We start from the raw sequence: 22594 nt of genomic DNA on the forward strand, positions 1-22594 counted from the left end.
CACCCAAAAAGCCTTTTATTTCTGCTTCTATGGAATTCCTTACACCAGGCTTGTAACAAAGGAAACCCCAGAAGACGGACATCAGCTTCCCTTAATCTCATCACCCAGCAGATAAGGGGTGCCGCACCCTTAGGTTTCGTTTCCTGATCTCATCAGTAAATCCTTTGTGTTTTTCCCGCCTTGGATTTGACCGCGCCTATGTCAGCGCCTCGCTCTGAATCCACTGCGAAATTCAAGAAAGGACTGCCCTCTGGAATGTGATTGGTTCTTCTTTTGTTAATGAATGGTGGTGGGTTGTACCGAGGTCTCCCGGTTTTCCCGGCAGGAGAAAGCGTTTACATAGCCTTGTGAAGCTGCTAGGCAGCGCGGTTGCTGTGGAACGAGGGTGCTGACACTTAGGTCAGCATCGCAATAAAGAATCTTTATTTGTTTACTATACTCGCTGTGTTGGGTCCCGGTTTCTGTTCCTTCACGCTACCGAGAGCTGAAATCACATTGAAAGCAATAAAGTTACCCGGGTGGCGTGGTAACATTTTCTCCCCCTACATCACTGGACCCGGCTCAGTTCTGCAGGGCGGGCACATTCTGTCAGGCCTACTATAGTCGAAGACTTACAAAAGCTGCTGGCCTCTCTCTCTCCCCTCTTTTTGCTGGATGCCACCAATGCACATTGTCCCAAACAGCCGTTCTGGGGTCTCCTAATTTTATTTGCCCCTAAAATGTACATCTAAGCACAACATGAGGGGCCCCATATTATACAGAGACCGACAGAACACTGGCAATGATTTCATGGATGTCATGTAGTAGCCTCTTGTGACACGTGATGAAACTCTTCCTCGGGCGCAACGGCTGCCCTGGCGCTGGCCTGGCAGCCTCCCTGAGACCGCAGGAGGGCGGCTGTGCGCGGCGTCCGACCAGGGGACCTGCCCAAGGGTTCGCTCGCGCGCGCGCGGGCTGCTGCCGAGAGCGCCGCCGCCGCCACCGGGCTGCCCCCCGCCCGCATCCCCGGCCTGAGCTCCCGCTTCCAGGCGCTTCTGAATCCCGGGCGGGCGGGCGGGCTGGCATGAATGAGCCCCCCCCCCCCCCCCCGCAGCAGCAGCAGCAGCAGCAGCAGCAGCAGCCCTGGCCGACCGCAGGCAACCATCTGCGCCCGCCGGGGAGCCAGCGGGGGCGCTCTTTCTCGGGGCCACTCCACGTGCAACTCCACGACACCCGCGCAGGACGCCGCCGCCGCCGCCGCCGCCGCCGCTCAAAGCCTCTTCCTGCCCGACGGAGGCCGGTGCGGCTGCCCCGGGCGGCTCCCCTGCGAGGGCGCCCTCCTTCCTCCGCGCAGGCGCAGGCCTGGCCACTGGCGCGGAGACCCCTGGCAGGGCAGCTTCGGCGAGCCGTACTGGGCATGCGCCGCTGCCAACCGCGCACGCGCAGGAGCAGTGGGGTGGGGTGGCCGGCGGGGGTGCCGGGCCGCCCAGGATTTCCGCCGCTGTCTTCCCAGCAGCTCTGCCAGGTAGGCCGGACGGGGCTCAGGGCCAGCGCCCCCCGTTGGCTCCTTGGCCGCGGCTTCTGCTGCTGCGCCCCCCCCCCCCCGGCTGGGCGCCGCGGGCTTGTTGCAGCTTTGCTGAACCCGACGACCGGCCCCAAACCGGCTGCGCTCCTGCCGCGGAACTGCTGCTTTTCCGGCGGCCGAGGATTCGGTCCTCCGGAAGCCAAAGAGCACAGCCCCCAAACCCCGCCCCCGCCCCACTGAAGGCGTTCCGGCCGCGCGAGGTGCCCTCCGGGAGGCTCTGGCCGCTTTGAGCCGGAATGATGGGTCTGGCCGCGGCAGGAACCCTCCGCCCCCGCCCCGCCCCGGCTCCTGATGCCCGGCTGCCCCCCGCCCCCCCTCTGCTTTCCCTTCCAGCTCTGCCCCCGCCGCCTGGCAAGGAGCCAGTGGGCAGCCCGGGAGGGCCCTGAGGACTCGCCCGGCCAGAGATGGAGCGGCCCAGGGAGGAGCGGGACTGGGCCTGCCCTGCCAGGCGGGCCCTCCTGGAGGAGACCCACTTGCCAGCGAGCATGGCGGCCGGAGAGAGGAGCGAGTTCTGGGCCTTCTGGGAGAGGCTGCGGGGCTTCTGTGGCCCCAGGACTGGGAGGGGTCCGCCAGGCGCTTGCTGCCCACCCTTGCGGCCCGGGCCAGAGTATGATTCCTGCTTGCGCATAAACCTGCGGCGGCCAGGGCGGGAAGTGCCGGGCGTGCCGGGCGACCGGGTGCGGGAATTCCATTGGGCCCTGCTCCGCTTCTTGGACTTCCGGCAGAAGCGCAGTTTCTCCCGCCTGGCACAGCTGCAGAGGGAGCGGGCTGCCTTGCCCATTGCACGCTTCCGGGAGCCACTGCTTGCGGCTGTGGCCAGGAACCAGGTGGTGGTGGTGGCTGGAGACACAGGCTGCGGCAAGTCCACCCAGGTACCACAGTTCCTCCTGGATGCCGGATACACCCACGTGGCCTGCACACAGCCCCGGCGCATCGCCTGCATCGCCTTGGCCAAGCGGGTGGCCTACGAAAGCCTGCAGCAGTACGGTAGTCAGGTGGGGCAATCGGGAAGGGCCTTGGAGGGTGGGAGTGAGCCTCGGGCCAAGAATGAGGTCACATGAGGATGGGGAAATTAACCCGTGTTGAGGACTTTCCAATCAGCCAGCCCACAAAGCCTCCAGGATGGCATCTCTTTCACCCCCTGTAATTTTCTGCCCACCCTGTTTTCTTTCACTTGCTCTTAGGGCTGCCTCTGGCTGAAGCCTGAAATGTCTCTCTCTCCTGCCCTTGGCACAGGTTGGCTACCAGATCCGCTTCGAGAGCACCCGCTCCTCGGCCACGCGGATCGTCTTCCTGACGGAAGGGCTGCTGCTGCGCCAGGCCCAGCGGGATCCCACACTGTCTGGCTACCATGTGCTGCTTGCAGACGAGGTTCACGAACGGCGCTTGCATGGGGACTTTCTCCTGGGGCTGCTGCAGAGGCTTCTGCCAGCCCGGCCCGACCTGAAGCTGGTGCTCATGTCCGCCACCATCAATATCCAGCTGTTTGCTGATTATTTTGGGGGGGCCCCCGTGATTCAAGTCCCTGGCCGGCTCTTCCCCATCACGGTGAGGGGCTCTTCTGGGGCAGGGCAGAGTAGTTGTCTTCAGGTGAAAGATTCTTTTTGGGGGGTGGGGGAAGAGGTGTGGGTGGAATTGTTTTCCTACGTCGAAATCTGCACTCTCTTTCTTCCCGGTTTCAGCATATACAGTTTCAGCAGGAGCAGTCTGTATATTTGCCAGCTTTGTTCCAATGACGATGAGGAAAGTTGGTTTGAAGATGAAGGCTCAGGCAGCCCTCTAAGTCTGTGCAGAAGTTCATGGCTTGCCTTCTGTCTGCCCCTCCCCCCAGGTCCTGTATGAACCCATCTCCCCTGAGGAGGGGGCCAGTGGGCATAAGGACCGACTGGATCCCCGGCCTTACCTGCGTGTCCTACAGGCTATTGATCACAAGTACTCTCCGGATGAAAGAGGCGATCTGCTCATCTTCCTCAGTGGCGTAGCTGAGATTGCGGCCGTGGTAGAGGCTGCCCAGACCTATGCTGCTCACACCCAGCGCTGGGTGGTTCTTCCTCTGCACAGCACCCTCTCTGTAGCTGAGCAAGACAAGGTGAGGAGGGGCTGGGCTGGGCTGGGCAGCCTCTCTTGAGCAGGATGGATGGGGGTGGGGCAGACGGGGCCAGCACACACGTTTGCCATGGAAAGAAATTGGTGGTGGTGGGGAGTCCATTGATGAGTGGTGGTGGTCTTCATCCTGGACTGGGTGGAATTAAAGAAGAAATCCAGACCTAACTTTGGAGACCCAAGCGGCTTCCCTGATGCCAACCACTTTCCCAGGTTAGGGTGGGGTGCCCCTCCTGTGCCGAGAGCACTTTGTCCCTAAACTGGACACGCTAAACTGCCAGGTCCTGGTAACACCTGAGTGAGCTTCCTGCAGCACGTTGCTTGTGGGTCTGTCCTTGAAGATGATCAGGAAATGTTGGTTTGGAGCCACAGGGCCAGTCCCTCACTAGAAGTAACAACTAGCCAGTATTTTAAATATTTATTATTATTTTTAATATAAAAACAATATGAAAGCATAGGTCTGGGCAGCCTCTATCCAAAAAGATACAACAAACCAATTAGAAAACATATGTTAACTAATATTCAAAAAACGTAAGCCTATATAAACAAATAACAAATAGAATGAATCTTATTTTTTTAACAATATAGACCTGATACAAATTTGAGGGAGAGAGTTCCTTTTGTCTCACTTATTTCACCTATTATTACTAATAACACCAATAATGTTTTCGTTCAACTTTTCTAATTATGTTGTTAATCCCAAAGACACATATTTAAAACAAGTCAACAACATACAAAAAATATAATTCCTGCTTTTCATCAAACTCATGTTTTGACTGTCTGTTTACAAGATTTGTTAATTTAGCCATTACTTTCCAAGGTTTCTGTATTCGAACATCTTTCGGCTTTCCACCTAGATAGATGCCAGTGTTACTTTGGCTGCCGTTAAAAAATACAGACATAATTCTGTATGTTCCTTTGAGAAATTCTCCGGAAGGACACCTAATAACATTGTCTTTGTATTGATTGGAAAATTAATCTTCAGTATTTTTTGCATTTGTATTTGTATCCAAACATTTGTATCCAAACATTTTACTTTTTTTGCAGGTGTACCACATATGAGCCCCTAGAGGGAGAGTGGTATATAAATTGAAATTGAACAAATAAAATGGCCCAACTACTTGGCATTTCCAGCAAAGACCCGTAAAGTTTTTACTCATCTTCATAATATCTTTTGGGGTCACATACCAATTTATACAATTTTAAACATTTTATGCTAATTCTTGCCCTGTGTTTGGTAGATTGTAAATTGAATGTTTTTGGACCATAACAACTTCCGTTATTGGGAAGATATATCTTTAAAATTTTGCATCCATTTTGCCATACAGTCTTTTACTTGTTCCAGTTCAGTATCATACTTAAGCAGAATGTCATATATTCTTCTCAACAGGTATTTCTTCTGTGAAGTAATCTTTTTCAAACACTGTCATGTCTCTTAATGTTGTTCCCAGTGTTTTCAGTTCTCTTCTGAGTCTTGACACTAGTTGAAGGTATATCAGCCATTGTATTCTCTTTTTTTGTCTTTTATCTTTTGCCACAACTTGATTACCCCCTGCAGACTAATCATTTCTTTATAAATTATATTATCATTATTCTTTCTTGTCTCTGTCATAATATGCTTCCATAGGGGATTTTAAAGGAGAAACTGGAGTATATATATTTAGTCCAAAGTCGTCTCCTTATTACATGAGTGTCTTTTCTGATCAAGTCTTCATTCCAGTTTTTCCCTCCATAGCTAACTATGTATTCCTGCTTTCTAGTCTGCTGTTTCTAATGGTATAATTCTGTGATCTGGGTTTTTAATCCGATCTGAAATCCATTCAGGACCCGCAGCTTGATAGTATAATTTAATATTAGGCACAGCTAATCCTTCTCTTTTGTCATAGAATTCTAGAGTTGTAAGAGACCCCAAGGGCCACCCAATCCAACCCCCTGCCATGCAGGAACGCACAATCAAAACACTCCTCACCAATGGCTATCCAGCCGCCTTGTAGCATCTTGTAATACCTTAAATCTTATTCAGATAAATGTATTGACCTGACTTTGTCATTCCTTCAAGATTTTTCCCCTGTATATATATTGGCAACATTTGAAATAAAAAGTTCAGCTTTGGCAGAACATTCATTTTGACACCGGCATTGTTTCCTAGCTATGATCCCTTCAATTTGGACCATCTTTGTAAAAATCTTGTATTTTTTCCATGTTACTGCATAAAGGTATTATTTTGTCCATTCAGATTAATCTCCAGAGATGACTGGCCAGTACTGAACTCTCCCTTGGGGTATCCAGGAGGCCTCCAGCATAGTGTGGGGACCAGTCTGTCAAAGGACCCCCAGCAAGCCTGCTTCTGCTTTCAGGCCTACAGCAGAGGTCTGGCTCTGGGGCTTCTGCCTTCAGTGGCTGTAGGTGGAGGCCTTCTTGGTGGCGGCTTCCTGGCTGCAGATGCAGCTCTTGGGGCCTACAGAGAGCAATTTTAGAAGTGGGCTGAAGGTGGCTCCCGGGGATGTAATCAGTGATGTGTTTGGCACTCTCTGCCATGACACTTTCATCAGTGCTGCTTTTATTGTGTTGTGGTTCAATTCTTTTTAGGTTTAAATTGACAGTTCTTAACTGTCTGTGCATAGCTGTTTTGAGAGCTTTGTTTGCAAGGGGAGCGTGGAAATCCTCCAACAGAGACAGTGCCTGTCTGGGGTGTGCGTGTGTGTAAATTATGATGCAACCTTTATTTGTAATTCCTGCAGGAGCCCCTGATGATCTTTGTAGGTATAGTTCCTTTCCTAAGAAAGGGAAGGCCTCAAGTGGTGCTTTGAAAGGAGTGAATTGCCAGTGTTGTCCTGAGAGGACAGCTCAATGCAGATGTTGGGGATAAAGGCCAGTGGAGAGGGCCCATCAGAACAGCCCAGGATCTCTCAGACCTGGCAGGATCTCAAGGCATGTGGCACGTGATAGATGAGTCCTTTTCACCTTGGCTATGGAGGAAGAGTTGCCAACTGGGAGACGGGCTTCTGACTCCATTGGGGCCATTCTGACTCCTCTGGCAGGTATTTGATGTGCCTCCCCAAGGAGTTCGGAAATGCATCGTCTCCACCAACATCGCTGAGACATCAGTTACCATTGACGGTGTCCGCTTTGTGGTTGATTCAGGTAAGAGACAGCCTCTCTGGGCCCTCTGGTGCTGCCGGGAGTCTGAAGCTTGAGGCAAAGCACTTTTTCTCTTTGGCCCCGCAACAAGTGAGTTGTTGGCTTCCCCCTTGGTTTCCACAGGTGCTGGGGGCAGGGGTCTGCTCCAGGGACCATTGGCTTTATTATTCTCTAAAGAGAATGTCTAGTTGTTTAGCAGGTGGTTGCAAATGGACAGATGTTCAAGAGGTGCTGAGCGGTAGGCCCAGGAGAGCTGTGATGAAGTCTGTGAATTTGCTTCCTCCCTAAGAACCAGAATCAGCCTCTAGTTCTGGGCCCGGTGCTTTCTGAGCAGCTCCTGGCTTCGCCCTGTTCTGACCCACCGTCTGCCTTGCAGGGAAAGTGAAGGAGCTCAGCTATGACCCCAAGGCCAAGCTGCAGCGGCTGCAGGAGTTCTGGGTCAGTCAAGCCAGTGCCGAGCAACGCAAGGGGCGTGCTGGCCGGACGGGGCCTGGAGTCTGCTACCGGCTGTATGCTGAGACGGACTACAATGCCTTTCCTGCCTACTCAGTGCCAGAGATCCAGCGTGTGGCGCTTGATGCCCTGGTGCTTCAGGTGAGGGGCCAGGTCTGGGAGCGTGAGAGCTGTCTGACTCCCGCACTGTGGGAGAGGCCAAGTTCTAGCCATAGCTGTAGCCAGAGTAGCGTCCTCTCGTGGCTGCCAGATTTTCTCTTAGCTGAAACTAGGGAGGCTTGTGGCAGCACAGCCCAGTCTGGAGTGCAGCTCAAGCCAAAATCAGCTTCTGCACTTCAGTCTGAGCCCAGAGGGCCTGCAACAGGACTTTACCCCAGGAAACCCGTAGCCCCGGCATCTCTGGGCCAAATAGCATTCCTCACGGCGGGTCTAATAGAAACCTCTGTGTGTCCAAGGAAACCCAAGGGTTGGCTTAGTTAGTAGATAACCCCTGAAGTCAAGACGGGATGAAATCTTGAAGGGGGAAGGAAAGGGAAAGGAAGTTTCTCTCATGTTTGGACACAAGTCATTCACACGTATGTTGCTTCTCTTTCCCAGCTGCTTCTGGGACATCCTGTTTCTGTTTCAGTGACAGGATCCTCGTTTGGGGGCAAAAGAGGGCGGAGTGACTTGCAAAGTATTTATTTATTTATTTATTTATTTATTTATTTATTTATTTATTTATATTTTAGATTTCTAGGCCGCCTCTTCCCCGGAGGCGGCCTAGAAATCTAAAATACACCCCTGCTGTCATCCGTTCACCAGGGTGACAGCAGCAGAGTGGAGAGACTCAATTCCTCTGCCACGAACACAGTCCCGGGTCCTGCCTGACTTGCGCTCTGGCTGGAGTTCTTGCTGCCCTACATTGGTGGGCATGAGGAAGGGGTGCGGAAACCTGCCCCTCTCTTCTAGATGAAGAACATGGGTCTGGAGAACCCACGAGCCTTTCCTTTCCTGGAGCCGCCTCCTGCATCCAGCCTGGAGACAGCCATTGGATACTTGAAGCACCAGGGAGCGCTGGACATGGAGGAGAATCTCACGCCCATCGGAAACCTGCTGGCTGAGCTACCTGTGGAGGTGGTAATTGGTGAGCGGTTGGGGGCGGGGGGGCTCAGCTCTAAACTTGGTTCTGGTTCTGGGGCTTGGTCCTGCAATCGGAGGATTTCTGATAAGGGTGGTGAGGCTGGGGAGGGCCTGACCTGTTGGATTGCGCCGAATGTTTGCACAAAAGATGGTCCTCCCCCTCCCAAGAAACATCTGCCTCTGGGCATGTGCCAAATGGCTTTTAGAGCAGTCATTGCCCTGGTGTGGAGCAGCACGTGGTCCCTCTGTTGAGGCACAAACGCTGGCGTGGGCTGAAATGTCCTGCGGGGGGTGGAGGGGGCGGCATCCTCTCCAGGTGTGCTGGGGGGAGGGGTTGGCTGATGTGCCCTGCCTCCCTGCAGGGAAGATGCTGGTACTGGGCACCCTCTTTGGCCTGACTGCCCCCACCCTGACCACGGCGGCTGTCCTGAGCGTCCCCTCCCCATTCCTGCGCAGAGGCAGCAAGTGCTGTGATCCGGATTGTGTCACTGCCCGGCGGTCCTTGGAGAGCTGCTTAGGAGACCCCCTGACTTTGCTGAACATGTTTGATGCCTGGGTACAGGTGAGTGTGTCCAGAGTGCGTCCCTTCCCAAGCGCTGCCTCAGTTTCACCTCTTTCGCCTGTCAGCTAAACTGTGGCGCCGCCCCTGTCCCTTGGATAGTGCTGGGGAGCCCAGGAGGGAGGGGCCAGCCTTCACAAGGCTTGGGGCTGTTTTTCTTCTGCAGCTTGTTCTCACTCTTCTTCATAGTTGGCAAAGTCTTGACGGGTGCTTGGTCTTGCCCCGAGAAAGCGATGGCTACTTGTGCTTCCATTCTGCAGACAGGAAACTGAGGCCCAGTTCAAAGCTTTCTAGTAGTGACCGAAGGGGGCTGATTTGAGCCTCAGGACCAGAGGCGTATCCAGGCAAACTGGAGCCTGGGGACAAAACCTGAGTTTGCCCCCCTCCCCCGGTATGGGCGGCCCCCCTCCCCCACCACTACCAAATAATTTTTTGCACCAGCTCACAAAACACCTCCCACCCCCAGCAAAACATACATGGCTCTCTTCCCACCAACTCTCTTTCCTAATTGTGTCCTCACACCAACCCTATGAGGTAGGTTGTTAGCCTGAGAAACAGCTCCAAGCCAGTGCAAGTGGGTAGTAAGCATGTAAATCTCTCACAAATCACCCCCAGCAAAACATTTACCGAACAAATGTCAGCATCATCTCTCACAAAATACCTCCAGTGGAATCCACCCCCAAACAGCATCACTTTCAATGGTGTTTAAACTAGGGAGCCCAGATTCTTCTTTTAAATCCACCTTAAAGGGAGAATCTGGGGTCCCCAGTTAAAACAACATTGAAAGTGATGCTGTTTTGGGGTGGATTCTCCCCCACCCTGAAACAGTATCACTTTCAATGTTTAAACTGGGGACCTCATATTCTTCCTTTAAGTTCACACCAAAGGGGGTGGATTTAAAAGGAGAATCTGGGGAAATTTGGAGGGTGCCTACTGTCAGGGGTGGAATTGTTAAGCTAGCAGCACCTACATTTCAGGGTATCTTTAAGAGACTCTCTTGATGATACCACCCAAGTTTGGTGAAGTTTGGTTCAGGGGGTCCAAAGTTATGGACCCTCAAAGGTGTAGCCCCCATCCCTTATTAGCTCCCATTGGAAACAATGGGGGATGAGGCACCCCCTTTTAGAGTCCATAACTTTGGACCCCCTGAACCAAACCTCACCAAACCTGTGTGGTATCATCTGGAGAGTTTCCTAAAGATACCCTGAAATGTTGGTGCTGCTAGCCTAAAAACTGTGCCCCCTGCTGGCCAAAAAATGGAAAAAAACAATTACAAATACAAAAAACAAACGAATCTGAATTTTTGTGGGGCTCCCCCACGTGACCAAAGTGGGGCGCCCAGGGACATTTGACTCCCTAAATCCCCATGGCAGATACGCCCCTGCCCAGGACAAATCCACTGCGGCACCCAAACACAAACAGGATTGTTCCTGGATATACCCCACAGGGGCCATGAGCTATTTGGTTGGGCTGATCCAGTGACTGAGTCAAAGGACTGCTGGGCTGGGTGGGGCGTCCATCTGTCTGTGTTCTGGGGGTCTTGCCTCATCTCCCCTTCCTGCAGGTGAAGTCTGAGAAGCGTGGCAGGTCCCGGCACTGGTGCCGCCGTCGAGGCCTGGAGGAGCACCGGCTCTATGAGGCAGCCAACCTGCGGCGCCAGTTCCAGGTGGGCCTGATGCTTGGGTTAGGTGCTCCCAGTGGTGGAGGAGAGATTCCGTTGCATGGCTCCAAGCAGAGCTGTGCCAGGAGTTGAAGGTGCCATTGGAGGAACACTGCCTTTCTTGGGGGAGTGGGGAGGAGGGGGCAGAGTTCACTGGGACCGTGCCATTCTTGGTCCCTTTCTTGGCCAGGAGTTGCTCAGGGACCACCAGCTCCTGGAACCTGCCGCTTGTCCTAGCGACTCCTACACCCGGCAGAGCCGGCTCCGGGAGCGCCAGAAGCTGCACAGACTCAAGTGGGAGCATGAGCGAGGAGCGGCCCGGAGGCCCAAGGTGCTTCGCTTGCAGGATGAGCAGGTTGACTCTTCCTCGGGAGATGAAGGGGAGGCGGAACATGACCTTGACATCCAGGTGGGTGTTCCTGAGGTGGGTCCGGGGGCTTCCACTCTCCTTTCAGCAGCTGCTGGAGTGCAGCCCTGCCTTGGCGCTGGGCTGGGCTGGGGTAGGGGGGTGCTGGCTGCCCGTGGCTGCTTCTGACCTTGGTCTCCTGCAGCAGCCGAGTCACTTGTACCCCTTCCTGTTTTGGACCAGGATGTGAAGTTCCAGCTTCGCCACAACCTGTCAGAGTTGCAAGCGGCGGCCTCCATGGCTCAAGGCCTGCCACGGTCACAGCTGACCCTCTTGCAGCTGGTGCTGGGCCGTGGCCTGTACCCCCAGTTGGCGGTCCCTGATCCCTTTAACAGCACCCGCAAGGACTCAGACCAGGCAAGTGCAACCCCCCCAGTATTTTGGAGACCACCCTGATGCTGATGGAACTGGAGGCTCAAAGCAGGGCAGCCCTGAGAAATGGTGCCCGTCTCTTTCAGGGACCTTGAGGGGAGTTTTGCCGGGGGTGGGGGCAGGCCTCTCTGTTCTTCTCTGTGGCTCTTGTGAGGTCCCGCCTGCTTCTTGCCTCACAGATCTTCCACACCAAGGAGAAGGCCGGCATCCTCCTGCACCCCACCAGCATCTTTGCCAACTCACCAGAGTTGCTGGCCCAGGGTCAGAGGGCTGGGCGCCACCGAGGTACGGATCTGGGGGAGGGTGGAGAGAGGTGCTGCTGCCTCCACTGCTAACAGAGACCTCTTTTTTGCTTTAGGTTTCTGGGCAGGGCTATTATTGTATTTATTTGCTGATTGGTCTTCCAGGCTGCCCTTCCCCAACACGGTTCAGGGTGGCTTACAATGAAGAATGTTTATATTATAGCAATCATCATGATAAAAGTTGGTAAAAGCTGATAAAATCTCATAATTTCCATAACACACTCGGCTCCCTTAAATAAACTGATCTAATTATTATCACCCTCACAATGATGTAACCGTCATCATCTTGGGGAGGGAGGGAGTGTCCTCAGCCATGAGCCTGGTGGAAAAGCTCTCTCTGACAGGCCCTGTGGAGTTACAGGAGATCCCGCAGGGCCCTGGTCTCCCTGGACAGAGCGCTCCGCCAGGCTGGCTCTGCCAACCCTGAGGACAGGAGAACTATTGCAGAGTCAGGAACTGCCGGTAGTATTTTTTTGATTGAGTGCAAAGCTCTTTGGGGAACATATGTGGAGGGGCGACCTCACAGCTCTGGATAGTTTAGGGCTCTGAAGGTTAGTTCCAGAACCTTGAACCTGATCTGGCCCTCCACCTTGGCACCACTGCAGCTGGCGAATCACTGGATGGATCCGAGCCTGAGTTGTGTAGGAGTTTGTGTAGCATCCTCAAGGGCAGCCCTACATAGAGCGAGTTGCAGAAGTGTCACCGTGGATCCCTGTGGCTAGGCTGGGTTGGGACAGGTGCTTTCCTGGCAGAGATGGTAAAATGCCAGGTGTGCCACATTCGTGACTGGGACTGCCATAGACGAGGAGGCATCGAGGACCACACCCGAACTCTTGATGGCCATCATAGGTGTTAGTTGCAAGCCCTTAAGGTCCAGGAGCTGGTAGTTCCCCTTTGCCTCTCGCTCGCTGGTCCATCCACAGTCCTCCGCGTGCAGTGGATTGAAGTTTCAGGCAGCTCTGCTGTAACCTTCTTACCGTGGCCGCCAAGCAGATGGCTAGTGCAGCCAGGCAGTGTCCAGCTAGTAGCGCACTGATGACACCCAGCCCAAAACTCCAGGCCAGCTTGACAAGGGGGCATATACACCGGCCTTTCCACCGTCCCTTGCAGCATGACAGTGTTCCCTCCCTGACTGCTGCCCTCTGTCCTTGTCCCTGGCCAGTTGCTCACTCTCTGTCCAAGCCGCCTCACAGGGTTGTTGGAAAGGGACAGGGAAGGCGGGGGGATAATGCTCAACAAGCGCCCTGAGCTCCCTGGTGGGAAAGTGAACGAGAGCGTTGCCTCCTTGCTTAGCAGGCGGGAAGGGCGACCTGAGCAGCAGCCACCAGATCCTGGCCTTTGTCTCACTGCTGGAGACCAACAGGCCCTACCTGGTCAACACCCTGCGCCTGCCTGCCTTGCAGGTGAGTGTCCCTGGGCCCCTCTGGGCTGAGGACGGCCGGCCACCCACTGTCCTCTGCTCTCATGAGGCCCCCGCCGCCCACCCTCCCTTTCTCCCTTGCAGTCCCTCTTGCTCTTGGCCCAGTCCCTGGACACCAACGCAGACTGCACGCGCATCGTGGCTGACACCTGGCTGGAGTTGCACGTCCCTGTGGCTGAGGCTGCCCTGCAGTTGCTCTCCACGGCCCTGCAGCTCCGGGCCTCCTGGGAGAAGGTGCTGGAGCGGCAGCTGGCCTGCCGGATGAGTCACAGGAGCCAGGAGGAGAGGGGCAAGGAGAGCCGACCCAGCCCCCACCCAGCGGGGCTGCTCACCCGGGAGCTGCTGGCCTTCCTTCAGACGGAGGTACACCTGCATGCCGGTTTGCTTGTGGCGGCAGAGGAGAGGTGGACAGGGACTCACTCGCTGTGGCATTTCGAGTCAACAGGTGCAGTACGGTCTGCGGCGGCTGACACCCCTAGAGCAGCAGCACCTGTATGTGGGGCCCCAGGTGGTGGCTGCAGGCCTCCCCAGCCTGTTCCGAGGGATGGAGATGGTGCCCAACCAGGAGAAGGGGGGCTACGTGGTTGCCGGCTTCTTGACATTCCATTGCCTGGCTGTGAGTAGGGGGGAGGGCCGGCTGGACTCTTGCCTTTCCTATGGAGGGGGTGGAGTGGCCGAGGCTCCGGCCTGTGGACCACTCTTGGCTTGTTTGTGCCCAGCAGGGCGAGGGAGATCTCTATGGCGAGTGTCTGCGCAGCTTCTGGACATGCCCACGGTGTGGCCTGTACATGCCCTTCACCCCGCTGGAGCGCGTGGCCCATGAAGATGCCTGCCAGTCCTCAGGCCCGGAGGGGGAGCCCGGCCTAGCTGGTGAGTGAGACCCTCTGGAGGTGGGGCTCAAGTGGAGAGGGTCTGGTTTGGGGGAAGAGAGGAAAAGCCTGTTTTCTCATTAAAAATTCTTGCATTCACAGATACAGAAAGAGGCTCTTTCCCTCATGGAAAATGCGGGTGGGGGGGCACAGCCTGCAAGGATGGGGGTGGTGGTGGTGTTCTGCTCCAGCTTCTCTACTAACCTTGCCTGGCGTTCCTCCCTTCCCCAGGCCCTTCTGAAAAGGCTGTCCAGAGCTCTTCTGGGGCCACTGTCCTGCACCGGCCTTTCCATTGCCCCGTCTGCCAGCAGAAGCTGTTCCTGACCCCCACAGAAATCCTGCGCCACCAGAAGCAGCATCACACACCTTCGGAAGGGTGACAGGCCAATTCAGTTGGCACACAGTTGGGCTGGTCAGGACATGGCTTAGTCTGAAATCCAAGGACACGTGGAATAAAACCCTGCACTGCCAGAAGAGCGATTGGCTCCCAGGACCTGCTTTTTGGTGATCAAGGGCAGAGCCAGCCAAAGATCTGCCTACCCTTGACTGGGGTCCCTAACCCCAAACATTTGGATTTGCTCTTGTCCCTACAAAGGGGATGGGTTGGTCTGGTTTCTCATCTTCCCCAACAAAGGTGGGCATTCTCATCTGCGCTAATGAATCTTTACCTCTAGGTGGCAACCTCGCCACATCCTAGTGTGGGCTGATGCTCTCCCTCCCCCTCTCTCTGTATGGGGGTCAAAGTCCAACAAATAGGCGGGTTTCTGTGGCCTGAAGGTTCTTGCTTCCCCCATTTTGGACTGGGGAGACAGCAGTGTCTGGCTGGGGCCTTGGGCTTTCTTCTTGCTTGTGGAAAACATCTTCTTTCTAAGGTAGGAGGCATTCTCTGGTCCACTCTCATTTTATGGCCCCCTCAAGTTTACGGAAGCCCTTCAAGAGCTGGGTAACCGGAGCTGGGCTGAGCAGGGCCTCAGGGGTCTGGCTTCCACGCTTGTCCTGAAACATCTTGGCCTTCTGAGTGTCTTTTGTTGTGGTTCTGGCAGCTGGGAGCTCTTCCAATGGAGCAGGCAGCTTGCCCTAGGATGGAAGGCTAACAGGTTACGCTTTGGGTTGGGGGTGACTCTTAGTTGTTTCTCAGTCGGTGGGGCCAAGTTTGGGTTGCCACAGGTGAGCTGGGTCTGAGTCAGAGGGCAGGGAGAGTTGGGGAAAGGCTTGGGTCTTCTCTTCCCTCGCTGAGGCCTGGCAGGACACCTGTGCCACTTTGCCTTTTGGCTTTTGTGAGGGGCTTCAATGGCTTCCATTTTCCACCAGTGTGTAGAGGGGGACAGGGGTTATCTTTGTTGGCTTGCAAAGAACGCTCTGAATGTCTTTTTCAAAGCCTTCCTGGGCTGGCAAGCATTGCTTCAGTGGCCCCATACAGTCTTCTTCCACAAAGTCATTTCTTGACAGACTTGCATTTTACCCTTGAGTCACTGCATCCACCACCATCCACCCACTCTTTGGCCACACTTCCGCTGTGCCTTCCTTTATACTGAGCAATATATCTTTTTTGAATGGCTCATATGAGGCTGTTCCCGTTTTCCATAAAGTGAGCACTTAACTGTAGCTGGGCAAGTGCCATGTGGCTGCGTCCTGGTGTTGATTGTGAAGGGCATGCCCATAACAGGCCAGACGGAAGTGGAGATGCACCCAAGTGGGAAGGATGCGGTGCCCCCCCGAAGTGGTGTGATCAGCCCCTCATGTTCCCCCTCCCCCAGTCACTCTCTGTGTGTTCATCCCTCATGCATCTTTAACTAGCACCCAGTGATTAATTCACATTAATTTATTTTTGTATTAATAAACTATGGAGGAGGGTGAGTCTTCCGGCACGATGCGCTTCAGAGGCCAGGCCAGGCTTGCGAAATCAAGGGTTCCTTGCTTAGCCAGGCAGCCCCTCTTCTGGGTGCTTTGGCAAAGGCATTTCTGTGAGTTCCTTATCTGCCAGTGTGAATGAAGCCCAGAGTCAAACCTTAGATCTGGAAATCATGGAAACTGTAGATTTGTTCTAAAGCCTTTAATTCAGAGCGTAGGTCACATCATAAAAAAGAAGAATCTGGCGATTCCCACGCAGGCCCCTTGCCTGTATCCCGTTGCCCCCTCCCACCAAGCCAGGCGGCTCCTACTATCCCTCTACAAACTACAGAGCATTCACTGCAAAGCATTGCGAGCCTGGGAACAGTTCACACCTTCCTTTGATAAGGCCTGTGTCCGGGATACCCTGGGGCGCTGAGGGGCGCCATTTGGCACTGGCAGGCTCAGTCCTGACGCCCAGGGCAGCCCTGGGGCAGCTTCTTGTGTGTCCTGGCATTTCCTGATGGCTCAGCAGCCCCCTTCTTCCACAACTCCTTGTGTGATCTTTCCCCAGCTGACAGTGCCCGTGCACTGCCTCCAGCTGACTGACTGCAGTTCCTCTGGGAACTAAAGAACAGCAAAGCTTTGGGCACTCTGGCTTACTGGGGACTATGGGCAAAGAAATCCCCCCAGAAGAACTGCATCGTTAGCTGCATGCCAGTGGGGCACGGTGCATTAATTGAGACCAGTGGCTTGAGCATCAAAATGGTGTGAAAAGCTCTGGCAGTCAGAGGACTTCCTGCTTCCCCCTGCGATGTGGTCTTTCATGGCAGAAACTACATGGGGCAGAAACCCATCTTGCTTGGAAGCCAGGGTTTTTCAGACCCAAACTCCCACTTGTGAGGAATTCTACCTGCTCAGGGGGCCTGGCTGTACTTGCTTCCTCCCTCCCCCCCACACAAGTCTTGTCATACAAGTCTGTCAAAGCCAAAGTGTTGGGCGGGGGAGCATGTTTCTGATACTGTAGGCTGGATTTTCATTGCAATAAAAGCTGCCTCGTGGCTTGGATTTGTGCCAGAGCCCACGCAAACTGCTTTTGTGAAAAGTGGATGGACCCAAGGAATCTCTGAGTGCAAACAGCAGATATGTAGTCCAGGTCATATAGCAAAAGGAACACGGAATCATTGTGTATTTGGGAAGGTGAATTTTAGCCCAATGGCTGCCTTGCATGGCGTGTGGCAACTGTCCAGTTTCAGGCAGAGGGGGGCCTCTCCCCAGCCCAAAGAAATGCCCGGCTGGAATCTGGGACCTTCCGCTGGCAGAACGGAGCTGCTTTGAGTCACCAAACTGCTAAGAGACTTTCCAAGAAGGCAGTTTTGGGCTCAACTGAGTGTTCTGAATACCCTTGAGCATAGTAGGGCTGCCAACTTTAAGTTGGGAAATTCACTGAGATTTTTTTTAGCCGGTATACTGTGGCGTCCAGTCACCAATCAGCCATTTTCTCCATGAGAAGTGGTTACTATTGTCTGGGGATAAGTTCTAATTCTGGCACTTTAAAAGGTCCCACTTGGGGGCTGGCAGCTCTAGAGCTACACAGGACAAAATGTGCTGACCAAGGTCTGACCAAAATGTGTTGACTAAGGTCATAGCCATTTGTACAGAACAGAGCACAACTGGGTCTTGCATTCTGCAGCTCATACTATCGTTGCTGTGGGCTCAGATCAGTATACAACAGTATACAATTAAGATGATAAATGGTGATGATGTCCTCATTGTGGCGCCCTATTTCACACCCATCAGCAAGGACAGGCCCATGTTAAGATCAATATAGTGACCAAACAGCAATTCCGGGGCCTGGCTTTGGTTTCCCAGGTACGTGGATGGGCAGGGGCAGTGAAGCGAGAGCATGGCTTGGCAGCATCCGATTGCTAAGCCTGCCCGGGGTGATGGAAACATGAAGCCTCTTCCTGGCAGTTCTGGGCTCAGCATTTCCATTCTGGGAAATGTTTTGCCTGTAACCACAGAGCCAAAACAGGGCCAACTGGGGAGGGGAACGGGGAAGTGACATCCCTCCTCGCCAGCAGTAAAAAGATGTCTAGCCAGCTGAGCAGCAAGAGATCATGGATCCTCCCTCTCTGTGAGAAAAGTGAAGATTCAGGATCAACGCCCTCCCATTTCCACAATTTCACATAAAAGCATCAAGCAGCTGTCCAGTTTCCCTGAAGTTGCTTCCTCAGCTGCTATTTGTACTGCAGGGGGTTGCGGGAGGGGAATAGAGATATAAAATGTCCAGAAATGTTGAAGCCCCAGGAAACAAAAGTGAAAATTTTGGGGAAGTTGAAATGTACGTGATACTTACTGTCTAATCAAGCCTAAATTAATTTTTGCTGCTTTAAGAACATTAAGTGCATCATTTATAACTGTTGTGCCTCCACTCTTATGCAAGAAGTCAGACTTGAGGGTTAGCAGAATCTGTTTATTGAGAAATTGCAGTGGTCACACAACTGGCTATTGCCAGGACTGGCAACCAAAAAGCTAGCAAAAATTTTTATAAGGCTAAGCTGAACACCATTTCCCTCCCTACATCTCCAGGCAAAAGCTAAACTTCTGCGGGACAGAACTTTCCCCAAGTTCAGAAGATGAGATACCAACATTCCCAGGTGCTGAAACCATAACGCAGTGGTTAAGCAAACTGCGCCAAGCAAGAGCTATCCACTTTCTGGGAACATGGGGCAGGCCTTGACATACCGCCCCCACTCCAAAGCCCAATCTGTTTATAATGAAAGGCTTTAAAACGAATAGGAGCAGAAATGTCCTGTGCATCAACCCACTTATCCTTCCCCCAAGGAAAAGTGTTTCCAACAACAGAGAAGTCAAAGTCAGCTGCTCTGAAGCTGGGAGGCCAGAATCTGTGCCATTTCATGGTGGAAATTCTTTTCAACTATGATGGGTGCAGGGACCATACAGCAAAGGTGCCAAGCATCCAGGGAGAGGCAAACTGAAATGAACGGTGGGATGAACAGCCCTATAAGTTTTAGGTAACTCAAGTTCCATAGTCACTTCATTGATCACACATTTGACAGGGAACGGTCCCACAAACTTGGCCCCTAACTTGTGGCTTGGCTGGAACATAAACTAACCCGCCCTCCAAGGCTGGAGCCTGGTTTTTGTCAGTATACTTTTTATAAGATGCTTTGGCCTTACCAGAGTCTTGACTTGCATAAGCCATGTGTGGCGAGTACACCATGCCACTGGCCAGCAAGCATAGCGGATTGGCCAGAGAAAAGGGATTCCTGGTGGTTGTTTTCAGGAACCCTCCTTTCTTTTTCTTTCGCTGCCACCATTTGCTTAAGGAGATCTAGAAAACCCCACACTGCTTCTAGCCACCAGTATTTTCAAGGATTCCCACCTCTCAGTCACTCTTGCTTGAGGGGAAGTTCCTACAGGGTCCCTTAATAATTTTGGAGGGAGCTCATGATGGCTGGGGTTTCTAGTCAGTCACTCACGTTATCAATCACACACTCACAGACACACGCGAGGGAATTTGAATAAAATGTTTATTTTTGAAGTAAAAGAATCTCCTTTAACTGGCTCAGAAATAACCTTCAAATAAGCTTTTGATATTTGGTGGTTCTTCAGACTCAACACGCACACAGACACACGCAGGTGTCTTTCAATAAATGAATTGGCTTTAATATTACTTTTCTCCACAGACACACCCTTGACCTTATTCTTCCACTACCTGCTGTTTCACACACCCTCAGTCCTGGCCCTGTGAGTTTCAGGCCTTACACAGCCTCTCTCCCTCACTCACACCAGACCCTCTCTGCCTAGAGCAGGGGTAGGGAACCTGCGGCTCTCCAGATGTTCACTTACTTAAGTGTCACCCAGGCCTCTATAAGCAGGACTGTTTCACACCATGTTTCAAGGTGGGGCAAGTCCGTTACACCATGCCTCCTGGATCTTCTCCACCCAGGATTTTAGATCTGTGGGGACATCCTTATGACTCTTCAGACCAGGGATGGGTTCACCCTCCTGCCCAGTAACTGCTTTGACCTGGACAGTCTGGTGCCTTGGTGGACAGGGGTGGACTGTTGTGGTCTGGGGCCTGGATCTTCATCCCTGAAGACCTTTGCTAACAAGCGTTATCAGTTTGCCATGACTCCAAGTTTGCTGGACACTTCCAATTTTTCAAGACTGTGCATTTGACTTGTAGGCAATTTTGGTGGGAATCTCTTCAAAAAGATGTGGAGGACTACATCCAGGGATGTCCTGTGTATGCAATGGCTAAAAGGGCCCCTGGGAAGACCCAGGGTCTGCTTAAGCCTTTAGAGACTCCACAGAGGCCTTGGTTGGTGATTGTTATGGATAACTGATCCACACCCCAGTCACAAAGTAATCTGGGTGATAGTGAACATCTTTTCTAAACAGGCTCACTTTGTGGCCCTGAAGCATCTCCTCTGCAGATTATGGCCAAGTTGTTTGTGAGCCACATTTACAGGTTACTTTCTGTACCAAGTAAAATTACTCATCTCCAAGTTTTGGCATTGCTTCCTAAAGTTGCTGGGGCTAAAGCAGGGTTTAAACTCTGCCCACTGTCGAGAAATGGATGGGCAGTTGGAGAAGGCAAACCAGGTGCTTGAACAATACCTGAGATGTTTTATCAACTATCTTCAGGACAACTGGACCAACATACTACCATCTGCTGAATATACTTAAAATAATGTTGTGCACTGAACTACAGGTGTTAGGTCTTGGAACCTTCAGCCAATAAGGAAACTGTGAAGTATCAATCAGCAGCGTTTATTGATGAGGTATCGAAGCACCATATTTGGCAAAGCACCACACTGGCATTTGCAGACCCATATATTCCCTAACAAATTCCCCCTCCCAATTTCCCAGCCTGACACCACCTGGTCTTCTGCCCACAACAAGATAAAAATTGTAAAGCTGTGTTGTCGAAGGCTTCAACGGCCGGAATCACTGGAGTGCTGTGTGGTTTCCGGGCTGTATGGCCATGTTCTAGTAGTATTTTCTCCTGACGTTTCATCTGCATCTGTGGCTGGCATCTTCAGAGGATCTGATGGCAGTAAAGCAAGTGGAGTATATATACCTGTGGAATGTCCAGAGTGGGAGAAAGAACCATTTGCTTGTAACAAGTGTAAATGGTGCAATTAACAAGCTTGATTTGCATGTGTTGGGTGGGATCCACGCATTTAGCATGTGAGTAACCATGAAGATAGCATAATCAATTACTGAGGGCATCTGCATTGTAGTAGCCTGGCCTTTTGATCCCTTTGATTGCTTACTGCCTAGAGACATCTTTTGTCTGGGTGGTGTTCACTAGTCACTGTCTTGATTCTAGTGTTTTTCAGTACTGGTAGCCAAATTTGTTCATTTTCATGGTTTCTTCCTTTCTGTTGAAATTGCCCATGTGCTTGTGGATTTCAATGGTTTCTCTGTGTAGTCTGACATATGTAGTGGTTGTCAGAGTGGTCCAGAATTACTGTGTTTTCAAATAGTATTCTGTGCCCAGGTTGGTTTATCACGTGTTCTGCTATTGCTGATTTTTCCGGCTGTGCCTTTCATGTTTCTTGATTTGTGTCTGGGCACTGCGTTTGGTGGTCCCTACGTAGACTTGTCCACAGCTGCACGGTACGCGGCAGACTCCTGCAGAAGTTAAGAGGATCCCTCTTATCCTTTGCTGAACGTAGCATTTGTTGAATTTTCTTAGTGGGTCTATAGATTGGGTGCTGTGTGGTTAGCCTTCGACAGGTCTATAGATTGTTTGTAGGTTATGCTTCATCAGTTTCCCTATACGGTCAGGGATTCCCTTGATGTATGGTAAGAACATTTTCCCTCTAGGTGGCTGTTTATCTTCATTCCTGTGGTTTGTTCTTGGTCTTGCAGCTCTTCTGATGTCTGTAGTGGAGTCACCATTAGCCTGTAGATCCCAGTTTAGGTGATTCAGTTCGTCTTGAAGGAGGTGGGGTTCACAGATTCTTTTCGCACGATCTACCAAAGTTTTTATTGTGCTCCTTTTCTGTCCTGGGTGATGATTGGAGTTTTTATGTAGATATTTATCAGTGTGTGTAGGTTTTCTGTATACTGTGTGGTCCAATTGTTGGTTTGGTTTGCGGATGACTAAGACATCTAGAAATGGTAGTTTTCCCTCATTTTTTTTCCCCATACCTGGTCAGTTTAAATGAATTCAAATCTCCAAGCCTGATGAATGACATCCCAGAGTATTTAAAGAACTGGCAGAAATAATCTCAGAGTCACTTGCTATAATCTTTGAAAACTCCTGGAGAACAGGAGCAGTCCCAGCGGACTGGAGGAGGGCTAATTTGTCCCCATCTTCAGAAAGTGGGAGAGGACTCTAACCCCAGTCAGCCTGACATCAGTACCAAGAAAGATTCTAGGACAGTTAATTGAACAGACAGTCTGTAAGCACTTACTGTGATCACTACATAGTAAATTGGATGTTTGGGTGGATATTGTTAATATGGTCCAGAAACTTGTTTAGTTCTTTTCCATGGCTCCAAATTGTGAACATGTTCAATGTATTGTCGAAGGCTTTCACGGCCGGAATCACTTGGGTGCTGTGTGGTTGCTATAATCCCTAACCCTAACCCTCAACTATTGACCTGGTTGCTGCCTTTGTTACTCACAGACAAGGTTTCCCCACCCACCCTGGACACTCCAACAGATATATACTCCACTTGCTTTCCCAACATCAGATCCTCTGAAGATGCCAGCCACAGACGCAGGCGAAACGTCAGGAGAGAATGCT

General features: G+C 52.3%; 2 protein-coding genes across 11 annotated transcripts in view; both read left to right on the plus strand.

The window, feature by feature from the left end:
- The window catches only part of SPTBN4 (spectrin beta, non-erythrocytic 4), a 573187-nt gene that overhangs the window by 434778 nt on the left and 115815 nt on the right, over positions 1–22594 (plus strand). The window lies entirely within an intron of this gene.
- Positions 1429–19386, plus strand: DHX34 (DExH-box helicase 34). 4 transcript variants are annotated; one of them, XM_048492871.1, is made up of 17 exons: positions 1429–1504; positions 1898–2559; positions 2801–3112; positions 3396–3653; positions 6709–6811; positions 7185–7402; positions 8213–8387; positions 8746–8945; positions 10507–10608; positions 10793–11011; positions 11192–11365; positions 11560–11665; positions 12976–13085; positions 13187–13465; positions 13548–13718; positions 13822–13972; positions 14203–19386. In XM_048492871.1, the coding sequence occupies exons 2-17, from the start codon at positions 1969–1971 to the stop codon at positions 14349–14351; spliced, it is 3318 nt and encodes a 1105-aa protein (XP_048348828.1). In that variant the 5' UTR covers positions 1429–1504; positions 1898–1968; the 3' UTR covers positions 14352–19386. The 4 variants fall into 4 exon arrangements, with proteins under 4 accessions (XP_048348828.1, XP_048348830.1, XP_048348829.1 ...); XM_048492873.1 differs by having other exon boundaries at positions 1456–2559; positions 12979–13085; XM_048492872.1 differs by having other exon boundaries at positions 1457–2559; positions 13825–13972.

This window comes from Sphaerodactylus townsendi, linkage group LG04 (assembly GCF_021028975.2).
Source record: "Sphaerodactylus townsendi isolate TG3544 linkage group LG04, MPM_Stown_v2.3, whole genome shotgun sequence".
NCBI lineage: Eukaryota > Metazoa > Chordata > Lepidosauria > Squamata > Sphaerodactylidae > Sphaerodactylus > Sphaerodactylus townsendi.